Raw genomic sequence first — 22,379 nt, forward strand, 5'->3', positions numbered from 1 at the left:
CTTCGTCAATATGTTTCTTAACATATTGCTGCTTATGAGAGTTTAAAGACAAGTGTGAGAGAATAAAGTGTCTGTGTGTGCTTTTACGTGAGGGCGCATATGAGTGTGTGTGTGAGTGTGAGAGTGTGTGTTCATGGCAGGAGGCGTGGCGGTGAAAACATGAAGCATAGTTAGAAAACCCCTTCTCATTTTGAGCACTCCCAGGGCAGCAACCCCGGCCCCAGAAAGAGAAGGGAACGTGAGAGCAGGCACAAAGGTCGTTGCCTTGACTGACGTGAAGCGACCGACCCGCTAGCAGAGACTTTTCTCCTTGGCAGCCAACAACCTGCAGCGGGAAAGGAGGGCGGGGGAGGAAACCCCGAGGAGGCGCTCCCGGCCGCCTCTTTGCTGAGATAGCAGTAGCGGCAGCCTGCGGAGCCACGAGCGCAGCGTCACCGAGCCGGTGCGGGTGCAGGGGCGCTCTGGAAGGCGCAGAGGCCCGGGGGCGCTGGTGCGGAGGAGTCGCCCGCGCTGCAGGACGCCGCGCCGCACGAGCGCCACGGGCCGGTCCGGCAACGGGAGGACCCGGCGGCCCAGCGCTGCCCGGCGCCGTGCCTCGAGCACCTGCCTGGCGCACGGCGGGCGACGGAAAGACCCCAGAGAGCTCGGCCTGTTGTCCCGCTCTCTAACAACAGCCTGTGCCGGAGCCGGGAGAAGGCGACCATTTCAATTCTCCGCCGGACTGGAATTTTTCTTCTCACAATTTGGGGAAGCCCGAGTGGAGGTCAGAGGGGCAGGCGAGGACCTCAAAAAGAGGCCGAGGGCTGTGAACGTGGCCACCCCCTCCCCTATTGCTGGAAAATCTCCTTGACATTTTTTACACTTTGAAGCAGCTGCAGCTGGTGTCGTCGGAAAAGGGGGTGGGAAAAAAGAGAGGGGGCGGGGAGAGCACAGAGACACAGCCAAGAGCCAGGAGCGGCGCCTCCTCGCCTGCCAATCCTGGCACCTGTTCACCGAGCCACTGCACCGAGGAGGACCCCACTCCGGGCGAACCCTGGGCTCGAAGCCACGGACACTCAGCCCCTGGGCAGCGGGTTCTCGCCGGAGGGACCTGCAACCGCCCACTCGGCCGCCGCCTGCAGCCGCGGGAGCGCACTGCCCCTCCGAACCGCCCGCTGCGCCCCGGTCCCCGGGGATCCTCGCCCAGGAGAGGCGCGGCAGCGGGCAGGGGGTGTCACGGAGTTGGGTGCAAGATTCGCCTTTTCTGCTCGGATCTTCTCCGCCCAGGATTCATTGTCTGTGGAGCCTTCTGGGGGTGGGGAGGGAGCTGCGCCTCCGCCGCCGCCGCTGCCTCTGCTGCTGCGGTCGCTAGCGCGGCGCGCAGGGCAGGCGGAAGCTGGGCAGTGGATGCGCTCCTGCCTCCCCCGCCAGCGCTTCGGGCTTCCCCTCGGCCGCTTCCCGCCGGAACCTCTCCAGGTGTCCACCTGAAGGGCACGGGCATCATGGTCTAACGCGGCACCTGCCTGGAATCCCCTCTTTCTCCTCTTCTCCTCCTTCACCCCTCTTCTCCTCCGAGGACCCTCGTGCCCACTCCACTGCGGACCCCCGAACACTTTAAGGAATAACCCTTGGCAGCTGCACGATTCACTCTCTCCGGAACCTCATGGGCAGTTTCTCCCGCCGGCGATGTGAGTAGGACACTATCGCTCGGTGGCCAAGGGGGTTGCGGGGGCCTCGCCGCGACAGCCACAGCGCCCGAGGTGTGGGACCCGGGTGGCCGACGGGGGCGGGGGTGGGAGGACCGGAGCCTTCGGCGCTCTCTGGGAGCTGCTTGCGCGGTGGCCCGCGGAGGCGGCGGGGAGGTGGTAGGTTGAGGGGCATTTAGAATGGGGTGCTAGCTGTGCGGGTGCAGGGGAGCGCCGAGTGGCCTGGGCTGGAGGGTGAGCTTAAAGGGTTACATACTGCAAAAAGGAAAGGTAAAGAGCTAGATTGGGGTGCTGGTGCTGGGACCGTTGGTTGAGCTGAGATTGATCTTAGTTCTTTATTATCTTGGGTATCTCCAGTTAGTTTTTTCCTGGAGGTATCTGAAGGATGAAGCGCTCGTTTGATATTCTCTCTCTCTCTCTCTCTCTCTCTCTCTCTCTCTCTCTCACACACACACACACACACACACACACTTGTGGCAGGTCGCGTTTGTCCCTTTATCTTAGAAGCTGTAGTATTCCTGTTTGATGTCTATTTGTTTGAAAAATACAATTAGAAAATCTTTATGCCTTTGGGGATTGAAGGGAACGGGTGGGGTTTTGGGGAGGGGATGAAGGGGAAGAAGGAGTATGAGAGACTGGAAGACCAAAAGAACTGGGGGAGCGATGGAGCGAAAGCTTTCTCCCTGGGAGTCAGGGAAAGCGATGTCTCCTTCCCCCTAAGCTAGACAACTCCTGCCCACACATCTTCTTTGTGTTGCACGGCGAAGCTGGTGAGCCAGCACTATTCCCAATCCCAGGGCTGAGCCCCCTTCAGCATCTTGCATGCTCCTCTTAGAGTCATTAAGGATGCAGGACTAGTTTCAGATCCTACGTGGAAAGAGGGAGGGCAGCACATTAACATTACGATAACCATAGCACCTTAGCTCACGGACAACTAAATTGGCTGCCACAGGGTGTCCTGCCTTACAGTTTGCAGAGTCAAGAATGGGGGTGAGGGAATGCGGCTTGTACAGAATGCCTTTAAAAAGAGTGTGACTTAATAATAACGGAGATAGCTGCAAAATTGCTTCATTATACTACTTCTTGCCCATCAGGGCTGCATAAAGGACCCGCCTCCACCCTCTCCCTCACTGTCTCCTCCCCATCAAGTCACAAAGCGAGCGGGCTGGGCGAGAGGGCGCAGCGCCAGGCAGAGAAAGGAAGGGTCACTTTCACAACTCCCGGGAATCGGCTTCAGGAAGGAACCATCTGAGACTCCCACGACTCCCACGTTCACTTTCGAAGTTCTCCTTCAAAAGAAATTAGAAAAGGTGTGCGTATGGGGGGGTGGGGGGGGGTACGCTCAGTGAGACATAAAAGGTCCTCCACCTGCTCTTTTCCATTACTTTCCCAATACACTTTCCAATTTACCTGCAATGGTAACTGGGTCACCACGTCAAGATGTGTACCTGTTTACATTGAAATGTGGTTCTCTTGGTAGATGAAAAGCAATTTGTATGTGAGCATATTTTAACCTAGGTAAAATTTCTAAGCACAGGAGAGATTTTATAGCGTGGGCGAGAAGTGTGCATTCCAGTGAAAGCAGGACACGTGATCTCCAACAGGAGAGATACAGTATTAGGAACTCGATTTTCTTTGTTCTAGGCTGAGCCTATGAGATGTTCAGCATCCCTGTTGCTTAAGTCCTCCTTTAAGAGGGAAAAATAATAAAGTTGAAGGGGGCGAGAATAGAATGTGGAGAAGCACAGATACCTGTGAAGGGTTTGGACCTATTGCTCTGCCGCCCACCTCTCCTCTTTTACTGCCCACCTTCCACCCACCCCCGCCCCTCGCCCCAGCTAGCCCCCTATTTAAAAGTGAGGCATTCCTTCTGGGAGACGTGGCGGAAAAGTTCTCCAGTCCCTGCACACGTGGGTTCTCTAGCGCCTCAGAACCTGCTGCGTTTCTCAACAGATTCTGCCACCTCCCCAGTCCAAGTGTCACGCCTCCATCCAGGCGTCTTGAACTGACTTCACAGACTCTAAGAGAAACACCACGAGATTTTGTGCAAAAGACAGTAGAGCAGAGTCACATCCCTGCTACTTGGAAACCATTGATCGCACCGGGAAAGAATGAGAAAGTAGGGATGTAGGGATGATTTTAATTTTCCTTAAAAGTAAGTCATATGATTAAAGTATATTGAGAGTGGTGTTTAGCGCTCTTTGCGTTTTGGACTCCCGGGGAGTGTATCAGGCATGTGGAATGTCCTGGGGTGTGATTATTTATTAATTTAATGGAGGTAGAACTTGTTCTAGACCCACCATTTAATTAGTTCCCTGACTTGGAGATCTCTTATTTCATTTTTCACTCCATGATTTATAAGCGATCTTAATGGGCTGAAGTTTTTAGAAATGTGGGCTATTTCTGTCCTGTGCTGCATTGCATCATACTAATATGTGTTGGTAAGGAAAGCAGAGTCAATTTCCATGGCATGTTATGAAGTGAGAGTTCTTTATACAGTTTTAAAAATACTTGACTGCCCAAGAAAAGATGTGTACTTACCATGGCAACCCTTACATTCCCCATCACGTGTGCCTGCACATATGCAGCTTCAGAATTAGAAACCACTTCTTAAAGAAATAAACCTGCTTCAGTTACAGTAGCCATGTTTTATTCCGAATTTTAGTGCTGCTTTAGGCTGGCATTAAAATGTTCTTAATTAAAATCTCATTCCACTTTTGCTTGTAAGCTTTTAATTTTTCTGCTTCCTCTATAAAATATAGAACATAGCTGAAAGTGCTTTTGTGCATCTGTATTTTTGTGTGCTTTTGATTTTAAAAAATTGCAAAGATATAGATTAATATCACTATGAATTTTTATCAATTATGAAATCATTAAATGACTGTATTATCCACATGGTGTTAATTCCCAGGGGTATTTCTTAGATCTCTCTCATTTGCAGTTCATAGTACATGGTAATACTTGATATAAAAACCTAGTTTCTTTAATCATGACTTAAAATGTCCACCTTTTAAAAATAGTTGAAAAAATAAATAAGACAGTTGAAAATTTGAAGATAAGTTATGTTTTCATTGATGTATCAAAATTACACCTATTTTTACTATAATTTTATCTTCTGATGACTGTTGCCCCAGTATAAGGATGGATCCCTCATTCCATGATATTATAATTTCATTTCATATCCAAATTAACAGAGTGCACAAAGAGTAACCAACTATTGATAAATTACCATCTGAGTTATTTCTGGATCCATATTCCATTCTTTTTCCTTCACATAAATTATTTCATAATTTTTGGAAAATTCTTCATTTAGAGTACGCTATTCATTAAGTATAATAATTATAACAACCACATAACCAATAAAAGACATTACTTGGAGTATTTTGATCTCTCCAGTAAGAATGGCTGCTTTGTAGAGTATCATCCATATTCTTTTTTGGCTGGGTCTAGTCAGTCACGTGAATTGGCAAGATGGCTTTTGGGGAAACGTTAATTCACATCTGTGACACAGAACAGACCTTTAGTTTGTGCCAAGCCAAATGACCATTAAGTAATTCATATCTTCAAGGAAGGACATATTGAAGATGATTCTAGGATCTTCTGAGAACCTTGACATTTTTACTTTGAAGCTGTTCACTACATCAGTATTCAGTGGAGGGTTTTTAATGTCTCAGGATTAAAAATCTGAATTTTAAGATGAAAATAGCAATTTGACCATATAGTGTAGCTATTAAATTCTACTCTGAGGAACCATAAAATCAGAAAGGAGATGCCTAGATGGTAGGTTTTGTATATATGTTAAAATACTGATTCGTGAATTGTCAATGAAAACTCAAATTTTAAAGTGGTACTCTAAATCAACAATGTTTGAAAAATGATGGCCACAAAACAGTAACATTTTTCCTTTATGAAGTTTTTAGCCAGGTTCTGTGAATAGGGTTTGAATCATTAGAAATATCCATGTTTTTATAGAAAATACTCTAGTGAATTATCCTGAGGTAGTGAAAGAGGATTAAGAAAACCATAGGTACTTCCAGAATTAACATGTGATCCTGGTAATGCAAACCAGCCTCTTTTAATGCTGTAAAATACAAGTAGTAATAATTGCTAATTTATAATTCTAGTACATAGCAAATAATAAGACAAAGTGGTACATTTCAGAAGAGTGCAACATAAACTTTTTGGTACAAATGAGGTTTTCTATAGTAATGTGTGTGTGTGTGGGGGGGGTATATGTCGTGATGGCATAGTATGTTTTTAAGGTATGCCATTTAAATAGTTAAATATGTTTATTTCCTATCTTGGAATTAAGTGATATGCTTAAAATTCTTGAGCTTTTGTGGTCAGGAACTGCCCCTTGTCATCTGGCTTCTCTTACCATAGTGTATAATTATAGTAACAGCTACCAGCTCCTAAAGACCTACCATGAGTCAGGTGCCTTAGTTCAAAATAATCCTTTAAGAAGCATTATTCTCACCATTTGAAAGATTAGAAAAGTTAGGTTCAAGGGCAGAAGTGATACGTCCATGGCACATAGCTACAAGGGGATGATTTAAACCCAGAGTTGGCTCCTGTACCATTTTCTCCATACTATGCCTTCTCCTTCATAGGCAAAAATTCATGCTTGTTAGATGACAGAAATCTGTAGATCATTGAATTATTTCCTAATGAATAAAAAAAACTTAATATTTTGAAACAACTTTTCAAAGTAATCGACATATTTGGCAATAGTGCACCATATTACTTTTGTGACCATTTAATATTGGTACAGAAGATACTGCTGCTTATCTTCCTGGCATAATTAATTCATGACAGAAACATTTAATAAACTATTAGAATCTGTCATATAAAAGTACATTAAGGAAGTTTTCAATAAAGCAATTTTGAGTCAATAGTTGTCATATCTACTTTGAAATTGTGATTTGATATATAAACCTCTGGAGAGGTATCATATATGCTATGTAAATTATTAACCATAACAAAAATTATCATTTGTTATTCAATGATGCATGGAAAAATTATTAAATAAATTTAATAACCCAAAGGATTTCCTGCATATACTCACTTTCACTATACTGTTCACTGCTTGATAAATTACTTAAAATCTCTGTAGAAAAATATTATTTCACTTTAATAAACATGAAAGCAATAGTAGTTACCAGAGATGAAGTAGTGAAATTTATATTAGCATTGACATGATTTATTTAAATATTTTAACACTAGCGTAGATGCTTAACATTGTTTAAAGACTTCATTTACTGGCTTCTTAAGGATGCAGTTTCTTCAGTTGTGCCAGGGTACTTTTGCTCTACATGAAGTTCAGTAAGTTTGAGAGCATGTTTAACCTCAGGTGATGGTGATACCAGGCCCAAGGTGGTAATATAACAAATTTGTTAAGAGCAAGGGAATGGCAGGATATATGTGTAAGTGTGTGTGTGGTGTGTGTGTGTGTGTATGTTCAGATGGAGAGAATTAAATTTTGTGCTCTTCAAGAGGTAAAATAGTATGAGAACAAGTGAGACTCTGTAGGTTTCAGTTATACAAAAGAGGTAGGTGACCTGAAAAGAAAAATACTGATAGTGTAAGTACTATCATTATGAGATTTTCACAGGGAGGAAGAGAAGGAGGTGGTACTGTGGAATACAGAGCTAGCAGAGGAAAAGATGGGAAAAACAGTCTAAGAGAGCATTTGATTTAATTCCCCAAGAAAAGAATTACAGGCTTTTATGCTATTATTATACTAAAAGAGATAAATATAGGTTTGTGTAGTGGCAAAATATTTTATAGATGGCTGTTTGCATTATGAAATTATTTGGTAATGGAAGGAAAGGCAAGAAATGAACCTTACTGAGATAGTGCCTAAATGTTATAAAGACCTTTGCTGTACTAAAAAGGTGAGTAATGGATACAAAGCTAAAATGTGTCATCTGAATTTGAAGAATTAATGTGACACAAATGGTGTAACTAAAATAATTTAAAAGTGCAAGTAATTAGACTTCTTGAATATTAACTGATTAGGTTTTCTGCATCTAATGCATTCACCATTGCAGTTCTTACCATGAGTAGGCATCTTACAGAGTCATTAGAAAGGAGATGTACCTCCGACCACATATTCTTAGCACTGACATCACACTGAATATTTATTCTGGTGTTATTCTGAGTTGGTGTAACTCAAGACATGAAAAAAATTTTCTTCCCTACTTCAAGTGTGATTAATTTCTTAAGACAATTATAAAAGCTATTATAATTAAATCAAATACCTACTTAAACTTCGAGTGATCGTTAAATATTAACAATATCCTTAGGGTAATACCATATTGTTGAACATTGAGCATACCACACACATACACATACAGCTGTAATTGCTCTGTTTTATGATATTATGATACATACTCTCACATAGCTGTCATCTTACTATTTCATGAGTTCATAACATTTCAGAGAGGGAAAAGACTTTAGAGGGTCTTATTTTACAAAAGAGGAAACTAAGCCCAGATAAGTGTGCTTTCTTGTACAAGGTCACACATCTGTTAGTGAGAGAAACATAAATAGAACCAGATCTCTTGGCTTCCAACCTCGGCCACTAAAACCACACCCTTGGAACTACTGGAGATTTTACACCTTAGCAAAGGGAAATAAGGATGAAAACCTTAGTCTACTAAATTCAGTTAATGAAGTCAGCCAACATGATGACCCACCCAAAATACATTTCTTTCTCATTTCATTTTTGGCTTGAATTTTGGCCTGAGTTTTTATTTAGCCTAAGTTTTTTGGACAATTGCCTTATCTTTCCACTTTGATTTGACTATTTAGGCAGTTTAATTCTATAAATTTACCATCTGTTAAGTATTCTATTTTTAAAAAGGTACCATTATTTAAGAAATATGGAATTAATTTCACTAATATTAAAGCATTCTAAGTTTGGATACTACAGCCTTTTTAATGAAAATTAAAATGTTCTTTTAAATTATTGATCTATTTAGAATAATGCCAACTAAATATTAGATGATGGAGAAGTGTTCAATTCCTTTTAAATAAATGAGTTTTCTTCTAAATTTGCTAATTTCATTAAGGATAATCAATGATTTTTCTTACCAGAAAACAAGAATTATTTGAAGTGAGGTTAGGCCTTTCTATAAAATACTGCCTTGAATATTGATTAGGAAAAATTTTTAATCAGGAAAATAAAATATGATATAGTTGAAATTTTTAAAAACATACTCATTTCTGTCAATTTTTTTTGCATTACAAAGTTATATTTTGAAGATTCCTTTGAAATAATAAATTCCCTCTTACTGCTAAATATCTATTTACTTACCTGTTATGTTATGACTGTTATGACTTTAAAGAAGGGAATTCTCTGTTCTTTCATGAGACAAATTGAAACAAATGTTTCTCATTTAATGTTTTCTCTAATGCTAAAATTCTGAATACATTTTATCTAGAATCTTCAGTTACTGGGAAACTTAAGACAAGATGTTTTCTAACCTACTACCAAAACATATTAGCAACAATTATAAAACATTTTTGAAATGATGATGTACATCTCTTAAAATATGTATTTGGCTTATAAATAATGGCATACAGAAATATCTACGAACAAAAGTATTTACTTAACAAGACTACCTGCATAGCCACATCTCATAACCATTTTTAAAGGACAAATGAAAACTTCTTAGTGTAGCAATAATGGTTAAAATTGAAGAAAGAAATATGGTGACTAAATTAGTTCATTACATATCAGAACATTAGCTCTGCTTTTCATTTGTGGAATGGTTCTTATTCATGCCAGCTTTCAGTGTACTGTTCTGGGACTCGTGGGTGTGATAGAATGGAACATATTTCTGTATCTGTGAATATAATCCCACACACCATTTTACATGACAAAATCTGAATGTCCTAAGACTAGGTGTTAAAGGTAAGACATGATGTCAACCTTTACCGGTCCAGGGTTTGAATTACCTCCACAATAATGCTTGTTTTGTCTTTCAAATTATCTAATGCTATTTAAAGAGATGTTATTTAGACAGGTACTTCAAGGAGTAAGAGATTTTTTGCATTTGCTTCCTTGCTTGCTAGCTTGCTTATTTTCTTACTTGCTTGCTTTTTCTATCTCGATATAACTAAGGTTTGCTTCCTGCAGAATAAAAGCAAGCTGCTAAAACTCAAACATAGTGGATACCAAAGTGGGATATGAACAAGGGGAGAGGTGCAAAGGTGATGTATTCTTTGTACTTTGGTACAGAAACTACTAGAACTGCAACGTATATTTATTTTCTATATAAAAACTATGAAGAAAATAAGCTTTATTAGTGAATATAGTTATTAATATAGTTACTAAATATAGTTATTAATAGTTAATAAATATATGAATTAACAGAAGAGGTACATGCTTATTTTTGAAAATATATTGGAAAAACTAGGAAGATGGGTAATTGAGAATGCATTTATTTATCTTAAAGTCTAAAATGTGCTGGTGAGTAAAAAGTTAGAGCATGGTTTGTACAAACAGTGTTTAATGTCTGCTTTTCCTAAATATAATTGTATATATGTCAAGCTCTTAGTCCTAGGTACATTCTCTATGCATCCTATCCTAAATACACCCTCTGGGCCAGGCCAAGGGCCCTTGTCTCCTGGGACAGTTGGCAAGATATATATCTTCTCTACTCTTTGTTAATTAGCATAAATTCAGCTGTGAACACAAGGTGTAATAGGGACTGCTAGTGGAATAACATCAGTCTCTTTGCACACAGTCTTGGGGATGCACTTGTCACCTCTTTTGGCTCTGCATGTGACCAGGACAGCCCCAAAGCTCAAGGGTACATGTCTTCTTTGCATGTGTAAAGTTATCCACGATTTTTAGAATGGAATATATTCTTAATCTTCTTCTCCTTTTTCCAAGTAGAATTTCTTTGTATGATAATGTGTGAAAGATAGATAGGAATGCAGAAAAAAGAAAATTGAATTTGGATTCTGGGAATATGGATGAATATTTTCTTGTCTTAAATGTCACTTAATGTTTTAATATTTTTGTTTAACAATGGATAAAATAGTATATTTTTGTTATAAAAAGTAGGACATTTTATTGAGAGTCAAGAATTATAGTCTGATGGGCTCACATTATAAAAAGTAATATAATAGCTTCTGGTAGTTACACTGAGAAGGAAGGCAACAAAAAACCCTATGATGTTACTTGAAAGGTTTTACACTCTCTTCTGGATCTGAAACAAGTGAGAAATTTACCCTTAAGCTGAGTAAAGATCACTGTTAAGTTGGTACATTCTTTTTAGACTGCTTAGTTAAATGAAATATATATAGACTATTAATATACTTTAATGAAACTTTAGAGTGCTTTGATTACATTTTTTAAAAGATCAAAGCTTTAAATTGTGTGATTTGTGTGATCACCCAAGATCACTGTAAGCTGGTCTTTTGGGGATTCTTCAAAATGTGAATATGTATCATTCTTAGCATCCTTAAATAATTGTTTAAGTGGCTGTCTCCAAAACTAGCGCATGTATAGTGGCTCACTTGATTTTTATTCCTAGCATACTAGTTCACAGCATAGTGCAGAAAAAATTCATGTTGTGTGAATGAATGGTTTCATTTATGCCTCTGAATGTCTCTGACTCTTGCAGCCTTTAGTGTGGTTCCTCTGGATTTCTTCTTCTCTTTCCTTTTTGAGAACATCATAGAATTTAATTCCCCAGTCCCTCTTTGCAGTTAGGCTGACATGTGACTTAATTTGACCAATGCAATAGCTAAAAGTGAGGAGTATCTCTTTTGAGTAGAAGTATTTATGACCTAGTGCACTATTTGCTCTTCTCCTGATACAGCAATTACAGACACGTTTGTCATGATGGGGCCTCCATCAGCCTGGCCCCTGAACAATTACACTAAATAAAGTCATCCCTTTCAACATGTAGCATGAGCAAGAGTGGATGTATTGTTGTGTTAAGATTTGGGGGACTGTTTGTTACTCAAGATAACCTAGACTTTCCTTCCTTCCAAATTCACTGAGTGAAATCCTAGTGAAAGAATCCTGATGTCCAGTTTATGGTGTCACAATTACAGGGCTGTTATATGGACATGCCTCTAGTTTACATTTTAATATAAAATTGTATTCAATTCCCACATATATGCTGTCTACAAGAGACCCACTTCAGACTTAGGGGCACATACAGACTGAAAGTGAGGGGATGGAAAAAGAGATTCCATGCAAATGGAAATCAAAAGAAAGCTGGGGTAGCAATACTCATATCAGATAAAATAGACTTTAAAATAAGACTGTTACAAGAGACAAGGAAGGACACTACATAATGATCAATGGATCAATCCAAGAAGAAGATATAACAATTATAAATATATATGCACCTAACATAGGAGCACCTTAATACATAAGGCAAATGCTAACAGCTATAAAAGAGGAAATTGAGAGTAACACAATAATAGTGGGGGACTTTAACACCTCACTTACACCAATGGACAGATCATCCAAACAGAAAATTAATAAGGTAACACAAGCTTTAAATGACACAATAGACCAGATAGATTTAGTTGATATATAGGACATTCCATCCGAAAACAGCAGATTACACTTTCTTCTCAAGTGCACACAGAAGATTCTCCAGGATAGATCACATCTTGGGTCACAAATCAAGCCTCGGTAAATTTAAGAAAATTGAAATCATATAAAGCATCTTTCCCGACCACAATGCTATGAAATTAGAAATCAATTACAGGGAAAAAATGTAAAAAAACACAAACACATGGAGGCTAAAGAATAATTACTAAATACCCAAGAGATCACTGAAGAAATCAAAAAGGAAATCATAAAATACCTAGAGACAAATGACAATGAAAACACGATGATCCAAAACCTATGGGATGCAGCAAAAGCAGTTCTAAGAGGGAAGTTTATAGCAATACAATCCTACCTCAAGAAATAAGAAAAATTTAACCTTACACCTAAAGGAACTAGAGAAAGAAGAATGAACAAAACTCCAAGTTAGTAGAAGAAATCATAAAAATCAGAGCAGAAATAAATGAAATAGAAGCAAAGAAAACAATAGCAAAGATCAATACAACTAAAAGCTGGTTCTTTGAGAAGATAAACAAAGTTGATAAACCTTTAGCCAGACTCATCAAGAAATAGAGGGATAGGACTCAAATCAATAAAATTAGAAATGAAAAAGGAGAAGTTACAATGGACACTGCAGAAATACAAAGCATCATAAGAGACTACTACAAGCAACCCTATGCCAATAAAATGAACAACCTGGAAGAAATGGAAAAACTCTTAGAAAGATATAACCTTCCAAGACTGAAGCAGGAAGAAATAGAAAATATGAACAGGCCAATCACAAGTAATGAAATTGAAACTGTGATTAAAAATCTTCCAACTTCACAAAAGTCCAGCACCAGATGGCTTCTATCAAACATTTAGAGAAGAGCTAACACCCATACTTCTGAAACTCTTCCAAAAAATTGCAGAGGAAGGAACACTCCCAAAGTCATTCTACGAGGCCACCATCACCCTGGGCTTTCTATCCTATTCCATTGATCTATATTTCTGTAAAAAAGAAAATTACAGACCAATATCAATGATGAATATAGATGCAAAAATCCTCAACAAAATACTAGCAAACAGAATCCAATAACACATTAAAAGGATCATACACCATGATCAAGTGGGATTTATCCCAGGGATGCAAGGATTCTTCAATATACACAAATCGATCAATGTGATACACCATATTAACAAATTGAAGAATAAAAATGATAGGATCATCTCAATAGATGCAGAAAAAGCTTTTGACAAAATTCAACATCTATTTATGATAAAAACTCTCCAGAAAGTGGGCATAGAGGGAACCTACCTCAACATAATAAAGGCCATATATGACAAACCCACAGCAAACATCATTCTCAATGGTGAAAAACTGAAAGCATTTCCTCTAAGATCAGGAACAAGACAAGGATATCCACTCTCGCCACCATCATTCAGCATAGTTTTGGAAGTCCTAGCCACAGCAATCAGAGAAGAAAAAGAAATTAAAGGAATACAAATGGGAAAAGAAGAAGTAAAACTGTCACTGTTTGCAGATGACATGATATTATACATAGAGAATCCTAAAGATGCTACCAGAAAACTACTAGAGCTAATCAATGAATTTGGAAAGTTTCCGGATACAAAATTAATGCACAGAAATCTCTTACATTCCTATACACTAACAACAAAAGATCAGAAAGAGAAATTAAGGAAACAATCCCATTCACCACTGCAACAAAAAGAATAAAATAACTAGGAATAAACCCACCTAAGTAGGTGAAAGACCTGTACTCAGAAAAGTATAAGACACTGATGAAAGAAATCAAAGATGATACAGATGGAGAGATATACCATGTTCTTAGATTGGAAGAATCAATATTGTTAAAATGACTATACTACACAAAGCAATCTACAGATTCAGTGCACTCCCTATCAAATTACCAATGGCATTTTTTACAGAACTAGAACAAAAAATTTTAAAATTTGTATGGAGACACAAATGACCCTGAATAGCCAAAGCAATCTTGAGGGTAAAAAAATGAAGCTGGAGGAATCAGACTCCCTGACTTCAGACTATACTACAAAGCTACAGTAATCAAGACAATATGGTATTGGCACAAAAACAGAAATATAGACCAATGGAACAGGACAGAAAGCCCAGAGATAAACCCACACACCTATGGTCAACTAATCGATGACAAAGGAGGCAAGGATATACAATGGAGAAAAGACAGTCTCTTCAATAAGTGGTGCTGGGAAAACTGGACACCTACATGTAAAAGAATGAAATTAGAACACTCCCTAACACCATACACAAAAATAAATTCCAAATGGATTAAAGATCTAAATGTAAGACTGGACACTATAAAACTCTTAGAGGAAAACATAGGAAGAACACTCTTTGACATAAATCACAGCAAGATCTTTTTTGACCTATCTCCTAGAGTAACAGAAATAAAAACAAAAATAAACAAATGGGACCTAATGAAACTTCAAAGCTTTTGCACAGCAAAGGAAACTATAAACAAGATGAAAAGACATCCCTGAGAATGGGAGAAAATATTTGCAAATGAGTCAATGGACAAAGGATTAATCTCCAAAATATATAAACAGCTCATGCAGCTCAATATTAAAAAAACAAACAACCCAATCAAAAAATGGGCAGAAGCCCTAAATAGACATCTCTCCAAAGAAGACATACAGATGGCCAAGAGGCACATGAAAAGATGCTCAACATCACTAATTATTAGAGAAATGCAAATCACTACTACAATGAGGTATCACCTCACACCAGTCAGAATGGCCATTACCAGAAAATCTACAAACAACACATGGTGGAGAGGGTGTGGAGAAAAGGGAACCCTCTTGCACTGTTGGTGGGAATGTAAATTGATACAGCCATTATGGAGAACCATATGGAGGTTTCTTAAAAAAGTAAGAATAGAATTACCATATGAACCAGCAATCCCACTACTGGGCATATACCCAGAGAAAACTGTAATTCAAAAAGACACATGCACCCCAATGTTCATTGAAGCACTATTTACAATAGCCCGGACATGGAACCAACCTAAATGTCCATTGAGAGATGAATGGATAAAGAAGATGTAGCACATATATACAATGGAATATTACTCAGCCATAAAAAGGAATGAAATTGGGTCATTTTTAGAGACATGGATGGACCTAGAGACTGCATACAGAGTGAAGTAACTCAGAAAGAGAAAAACAAATATTGTATATTAATGCATATATGTGGAATCTAGAAAAATGGTACAGATGAACCAGTTTGCAAGGCAGAAATATAGACACAGATGTAGAGAACAAACGTATGGACACCAAGGTGGGGAAAGCGGTTGTCGAGGGGTGGGGTGTGGTGGTGGGATGAATTGGGAGATTGGGATTGACATATATACACTAATATGTATAAAGTAGGTAACTAATAAGAACCTGCTGTATAAAAAAAATGTATTCTGTTTTATGTGTGATTAAAATTTTAGTAATTTAAAAAGCTATATTTAAAAGATACAAAGATCAATCTAACTGAGAAATTTTTATATGTTTGAAGCACTTTGACTTTCTCAGTTTATAACTGTGTGTTCACACATATTTTGATACACCTAAAGTCTAAGAACTCTGCCATCGTTCTTGTACAACACAGAAGCAGCTCTTCTGATTTGTGAACAAATTGAAGAAACCAGCGAGATACATATTTTCTCATTCTGTAGCTTGTTGGGACAATACTTACAATAAAAAACTCTACCAGGTCTACTAGAATCTGCAACATTTTCTCAGTTTAATACATTTTACCCATGTTCACGCATGTTTTCATACACCCATTCTGAATATTTATTGTGCTGTTACTCTGTGCCATGCCCTGTGCTAGACAAGGCTGATTACACATGTGACCCCTGTTTTCATGGCACTTATAGCCTAACGGGGTGGGCAGACATTAAACAACTAATCACTCTAGGAATATACAACTTCAAGTTATGATCAGAGCTAAGCAGGAAAAGACCAAGAGACTGAGAGTGAATGTAATAGGGATCTGAGCAGGAGAAGTAGCATCTCTGATGAACTGATATTTAGTAAGACATCTTAGATGATAGGAGTTAGCCAGGCAAAGAGAGGGAGAAAGAGAATTCCAGGCTGGGCAAATGGTGTATGCAAAAACTCTAAATCAGAAGAAGGTGTTGCCTTGGAGGGCAGTGTAGTTGGAAAGAGGCCAGTGTGGCTGAATATTAGGGAGCAAGGGGAGACTGGCATTAATATGAGACAGGCATGAACCAGATCACCTCAGAATTTACTGACCCAGTTAAGAATATAAGATTTTTATTCTACATCCTATGTGAAGTCATTAAGCATTTTTAAACAGAAGAGTGGTGTGAACTGATTGATATTTTTAAGTGATCACTTGAGCTGCTTTGTTTAAAATGCATTACAAGAAGGTCAGAGAGGAAGTAGGGATTTTTCAATTAGGAGATGTTTACAGTAGGTTGGGCAAGATATTAAGGTATCTTGTGCTAGGATTTGGGTCATGGAAATGGAAAGAGGTGGATAGAAGTGGGTATGCCTTGTAGAACCTCTTGTATTCTTTGCTGAATTGATAGTGGGAGAGGGCTAGAGATAATAAGTATGGTATCAAGGATTATTTCAAGATTTCTGACAGGAACAACTGGACACATGGAGATACAATTTATTGTCTGAAGAATCCTGGATAGGGAGCTAATCTATTCAAGCGTAACTAGAACATTGACACTAATATTAAGGAAACTGAATAACTGACTGAGATATTGAGGAAGCATGAATCAGAACATCAGTTTATAAACCTAAACATCCTCATATAAAATTACTGGAAATGTAGTGAATACTTTTGTGGGGAAAATAATTAAAGCCTCTTTTTTTTTTTTAATTAATAGCTACCTTATTTATTTATTTATTTATTTATTTATTTATTTATTTATTTTTGGCTGTGTTGGGTCTACGTTTCGTGCGAGGGCTTTCTCTAGTTGCGGCAAGCGGGGGCCACTCTTCATCGCGGTGTGGGGGCTGCTCTCCATCGCGGTGCGCGGGCCTTTCCCGTTGTGGGGCACAGTCTCCAGACGCGCAGGCTCAGTAGTTGTGGCTCACGGGCTTAGTTGCTCTGCGGCATGTGGCATCTTCCCGGACCAGGGATCAAACCTGTGTCCCCTGCGTTAGCAGGCAGATTCTCAACCACTGCGCCACCAGGGAAGCCCATAAAGCCTCTTTTTAAGAAAAAAAAGTTTTCAAATAAATGATAATTGAGTATGCATTAGAGTGACTCACTTGATATTGCTCTCTTGCTTTTCTTCTAATTATTCTCTGGCATGAAAAGAAAACATGAATGTGTGTCTATTCCTTTTGAATACTAATGTCTTCCACCTCTTTCTGTTACGCTTTAAAGTTTGGAAAGAGCAATTTACTTCTGGTCCTTTTGCATTTGGTTGCCTGAGATGAACAGAAGGCTGTTAACTGTTGGTATAGTTTGTTTTAAGCAGCCCATCTCAAGTACTTCCTATCCTCTTGTAGCCCTGTAACTACCCTGGTATCCACGCTGAGTACTTCTCTGGGCAAGGCCACACACATTTGCAAGTTATCCCCTGTGTGGTCCCTTTCCTTTAGGCCTTCACATTTGTAATTTTCTGATGCTAAGTTCTGTCAGTTCAGACACATTGTAAATTGCTGCCCAGAGAGTGCATACATAAGTAAAGTGATAATCTTTTATTTATGTACATATTATGGATATATTATTTAGGAATATGTTCAGCTGCAAGTAACCAACAATTTGTGGCTTAACTGATTAAAATATTATTTTACCCCTTCTTCCAGTTAGCATTTGCAGTGGTAACTAAAAATCCCCAAACATTTCAGTGGCTTACAACCACAAACATTTATTTCTCAGTTACAGCAGCAACTCTGCTTTGCTCTGTTCACCCAGTCTTCTCACTCCAGCCTCCAGGCGGAAGGAGTACCCTTATCTGGGATGTGTTGTTCTCCTGGTAGAGGACAGGAACAAGAGGCCAAACTGACCCACTCAAGTTCAGTGAAAGCTTCTGCTCACACATAGCGTATTTTATGTCCATTCACATTCCGTTGGATAAAACAGATCATATAACTATAATCAAGGCTCAGTGAAGCTGTTAGGGACTCTGACTCTTTTCAAATCATTGCTTACGGCTTGGGTAGCATTCTTAGCATTTATGCTTGAAAAGAGTTTTCCTACCATAACAGAACTGCCTTCAAGTGGATTGGCACCAAAGATAATAGAGGCAGTGGATATCAAGTGTGAGTTCTCTTAGGTCTCTTCTTTGTTTTTGTTTTTGTTTTTTCCCCCTTTTATCCTGGCCAGCATGCAGATCGGTTTAATGCAGTACTACTTGTGTGTATATTTTGATTTTTTTTTTCTTTGATTGAGTTCAAATGTATTTTATAAATTTCTCAAATAAATTACTTGGACTATGCCCTGCTATTTCCCTAGCATAGCTATTACCCTACCATGGGGCACTTGGAAAAAATAACATTCATCTTGAAATTTAGATTAATAATACAGTTTTAGCTTGGGGGAACAGAATTTATTTTTTCAAACATTGAAGCTTAGTTATGAAGTAAAATTTTATTCTTTTATGAAAATCTGGAGGATCTGTGGAGTGATTTAGATTTTAAGAATAGTTGTACTTTGGAACTCTCAGATAACTGATAGTTAACTACCAACTGATAAAGCTATAATCTGAAATTCCTTTTAATGTTCAAAACCTTATATATTTTATTTTTATTCAGGTCTACTTTATCTAGAACTGTGGTTTATGACCATTATTTATTTCATGAATTGTATTTTCACAAAGAAAGTTTTATTTTTTTCTATTAGATGGAATCCTTAAAATTGGATGTATTTATAATTAAAATAAATTATTCTAAAGTAAATATGTAAAAGTATTTATGTTTAAACTTCTTTGGTGTTCTTTTGAAACCACCTGACTTCATTGCTGTGCACAGGTTTCTCTAGTCGCGGCGAGCAGGGGCTACTCTTCGTTGCGGTGCACGAGCTTCTCGTTGCAGTGGCTTCTCTTGTTGCAGAGCACGGGCTCTAGGGTGCATGGGCTTCAGCAGATGTGGCGCACGCGCTTAGTTGCCGCGCGGCATGTGGGATCTTCCCAGACCAGGGCTCAAACCCGTGTCCCCTGCATTGGCAGGCGGATTCTTAACCACTGCGCCACCAGGGAAGCCCATGGAACGTTTTTATCAAGTGAAACAGTACAAAAAACACCAATGCATAAAACAGAGGCAAGTAAGGTTGCTGTGTTTGAAAATCACTGTTTTATATTCAAGAATTATCATGCTAAAATATAATTATTTTATAGTTTCTCACTTTCTATTTTAACAGAAAAACATTTTACCCCCAATTGGGGAAATTTTAAGAAAATATAGACATTATTTATTTTCAGTTACAGGTTACCAACAGAATTAGAGTTCAGCAAGGTCATTTGAATTGTCTTATGGTCCAAACAGGATTGCATTGCATTAGCTCCTCCTTTTTTTTTTTTTTTCCTTCGATTGACAGAGGGTGATATCTTCACTGTAACTCCCAGAGGTTTCACTTTATCACACCAAATTATCAGTGTATATTCGAGGCCTCTGCAGGACAGAAAGGTATCTGGGACTGCCAGCGTTGCGTCTTAATGAGTATCTTCTGTGCTCAGCTAAATAAGCAAAATGGTAGAGAAAACACGACTCCAGGATAATCTGAGGCAGTTGGAAAGACTTACTCATTTTGCTGAATATAGCTCTTTAGTTTTGGCATCAGTTTTGGCTTTGGCTTTGGTTTTTGATTTTGTCAGAGCTTGGGGTTACTTACTTCCCTCATCCTAAATATCCTATTGTGACTGGTTAAAGTTTTTATGAAAGTGAACTCCAAGCAGATCAGCAAAAAAGAGCTTCAGAGGCAAAGGGGGACAGAATGATTATTTCCTCAGAATTTCATTTCTCTACTATCCTATACGACAGAAATATTTGAGGGTATTTTGGGGCTCTTCTATTTTAGAAGACATGGAATTCTTATTACCTTTGCTGGCTAACCTATATTACTCTCTTGCCTTCTGCCGTCCTGGCCTTAAATTTTTATTTTATCAAATGTCTGTCAAATTTTTATTTTGCTGCCCTCTGTAGTTTAGTGATATGAGTAGTTGAATTGCAGTCAGATCAAAAATGTGGGTTTAAACTTTTTTCTGTTACTTTTTTGCTGGGTAAACTTAGGAAAGTTATTTTTAATTCTCACGTCATAATTTACTCACCCTTGAAACAAACATAATAATACTCATTTCACATAAATGTTGTGATGATTAAATAATTTATGTAAGAAAAAGTATCTAGCACAGTGTTGTCTTAGTAATACTTAGGACATGCAAATCAAGTCACCTTATCTCCTCTCCAGTGAAAACAGTTTATTAATTTGCCATTTGTTTTGGGACAAAGATCAAAATCCAAAGTTTTTTCTACAAGTCCCTCAAGTCTGCCTGTTATCCACACTCCAACTTGACTTCCTACATGTCCGAAAATGTTGGTCCTCTTTCAGTGCCTCGAACAGGCCTGTTTCCTACAACCTTAGGGTCTTTTCCTGGGCTGTTCTCATGAACTGCTCTCTTCACCTGGTTAACTCCTAGTCTACTTTCCTTTTTCAAATGAGTGCTCACTTCTTGTGGAAAGCCTCTGCCACCACATTCTCTTTTGGCACTGCACATATAGCATAATGCCATACAAAGTGTTCCATACATGTTTATTGAGTGTGAACTGCTATACTCATGTACAGTTTTATCTTTCTTATCCTTCAAACTGTTTTATCTTGGACATTTATAAAAATGCTTCAAAATGAATATACGTACAAATGGAGTAAAAGGAGAAGGAAGCTAACATTTATTAAAGACCTACTGTCATTTCAGGAACTCATCTAGGCATGCTATAATTTTTTTTCCTTATGTAATGCTCACTGGCTCTGTGAGCAAATATGATTTTTAGGAAAAAATAAAATTATATGTAATATTATATTACATATATATTCATTAAAGGTCTTTGTGCCAAATTAAGAGGAGAAAGGGAAGCATGCACAATTTATAGACTAAAAAGTAATTTTCTCTTTTGTTGAAAAGATAGAGAGTAACAGGAAGTTTTATTGCATAAGGAAAAGTTCACATTGTAGAATGTTGTAGTTCTTTTTTTTCCAGGGATATATTTACCATTTGCATAGATCAGGCTAGATGAAATATAAAGCCTTTGAAAAGATGATAGTCTATATCTTACACATAATTTATATATTTGTAAATTAAGTCACTATTATGAAGATAATTCCCATCACGCATGGAAATATCTATGATGTTGATACTCATCTGCACCATAAACACAAAAAAGAGAAGCTTTGGAAAAGCCTGCAGATGTCAAGAATAAATTGTGGGCAATCACAGTAAACATTCTTAGAAGTGCAATATGTGATAAAACACTTGCAGCCAGTTAAATGAGGGCCACTGACCTTGTCAGAATGACACCTCCAGCCACCGGTGAATTCAGGAAGAACTACATGAACTATTATCAAAATGTATATCTTTCTAAAATTTTTAATTAGCAAACTGTTCCATTGTTTACCTTATATATTTTATAAGGTAGTGCCTTTGGTTCCTTTATATCACAAAGATGGTGAATGTCAACTAAATACAAATCTTTGCTTACAAAAATGATTCTTAAAATGGAAGGATTATGGATGCTAGTGTGAATCTATAGAGAACAGAAGGTTTTTGTAGAATTAAATCTACTATTGTTAAAAAGCGGGGGTAGCAAGGGCTGGTCTAACACTCAGTCAAGCTTACTGTCTCCAGTTATGTTACATGATAAGCCAAAATTTCAAAATAAAATTAATTTCAATTTTTGTCAATTTAAAATATTGACCCATTTAAAAATGTTTTATTTCCTCCTATCTCTTTCCCTATATGTAAGAATTTAATATATTATTTTAATTAGTTTTTCTGACTTTAATCTCCCTCACCCATCTGTCAAATTAATCTTTGTGAAGGCCTTCCATACAAAATTAATTTTCCTTCTGGGAAATCTCCAGTAATTCCTCACTGCTTATAAAAAGT

At 38.3% G+C, this 22,379-nt stretch overlaps 1 protein-coding gene across 1 annotated transcript in view; it reads left to right on the plus strand.

Moving 5' to 3' along the window:
• Window positions 1–1,220: 1,220 nt before the first annotated feature.
• LRRC7 (leucine rich repeat containing 7) overlaps window positions 1,221–22,379 on the plus strand; it is a 505,876-nt gene continuing 484,717 nt past the window's right edge. The window contains exon 1 of the mRNA XM_036841498.1: window positions 1,221–1,667. Within this exon, the coding sequence (XP_036697393.1) occupies window positions 1,666–1,667 (2 nt within the window). The 5' untranslated portion in view covers window positions 1,221–1,665. The remainder of the gene's footprint in view (window positions 1,668–22,379) is intronic.

Source organism: Balaenoptera musculus, chromosome 1 (genome assembly GCF_009873245.2).
Source record: "Balaenoptera musculus isolate JJ_BM4_2016_0621 chromosome 1, mBalMus1.pri.v3, whole genome shotgun sequence".
In the NCBI taxonomy this organism is placed as follows: Eukaryota; Metazoa; Chordata; class Mammalia; order Artiodactyla; family Balaenopteridae; genus Balaenoptera; species Balaenoptera musculus.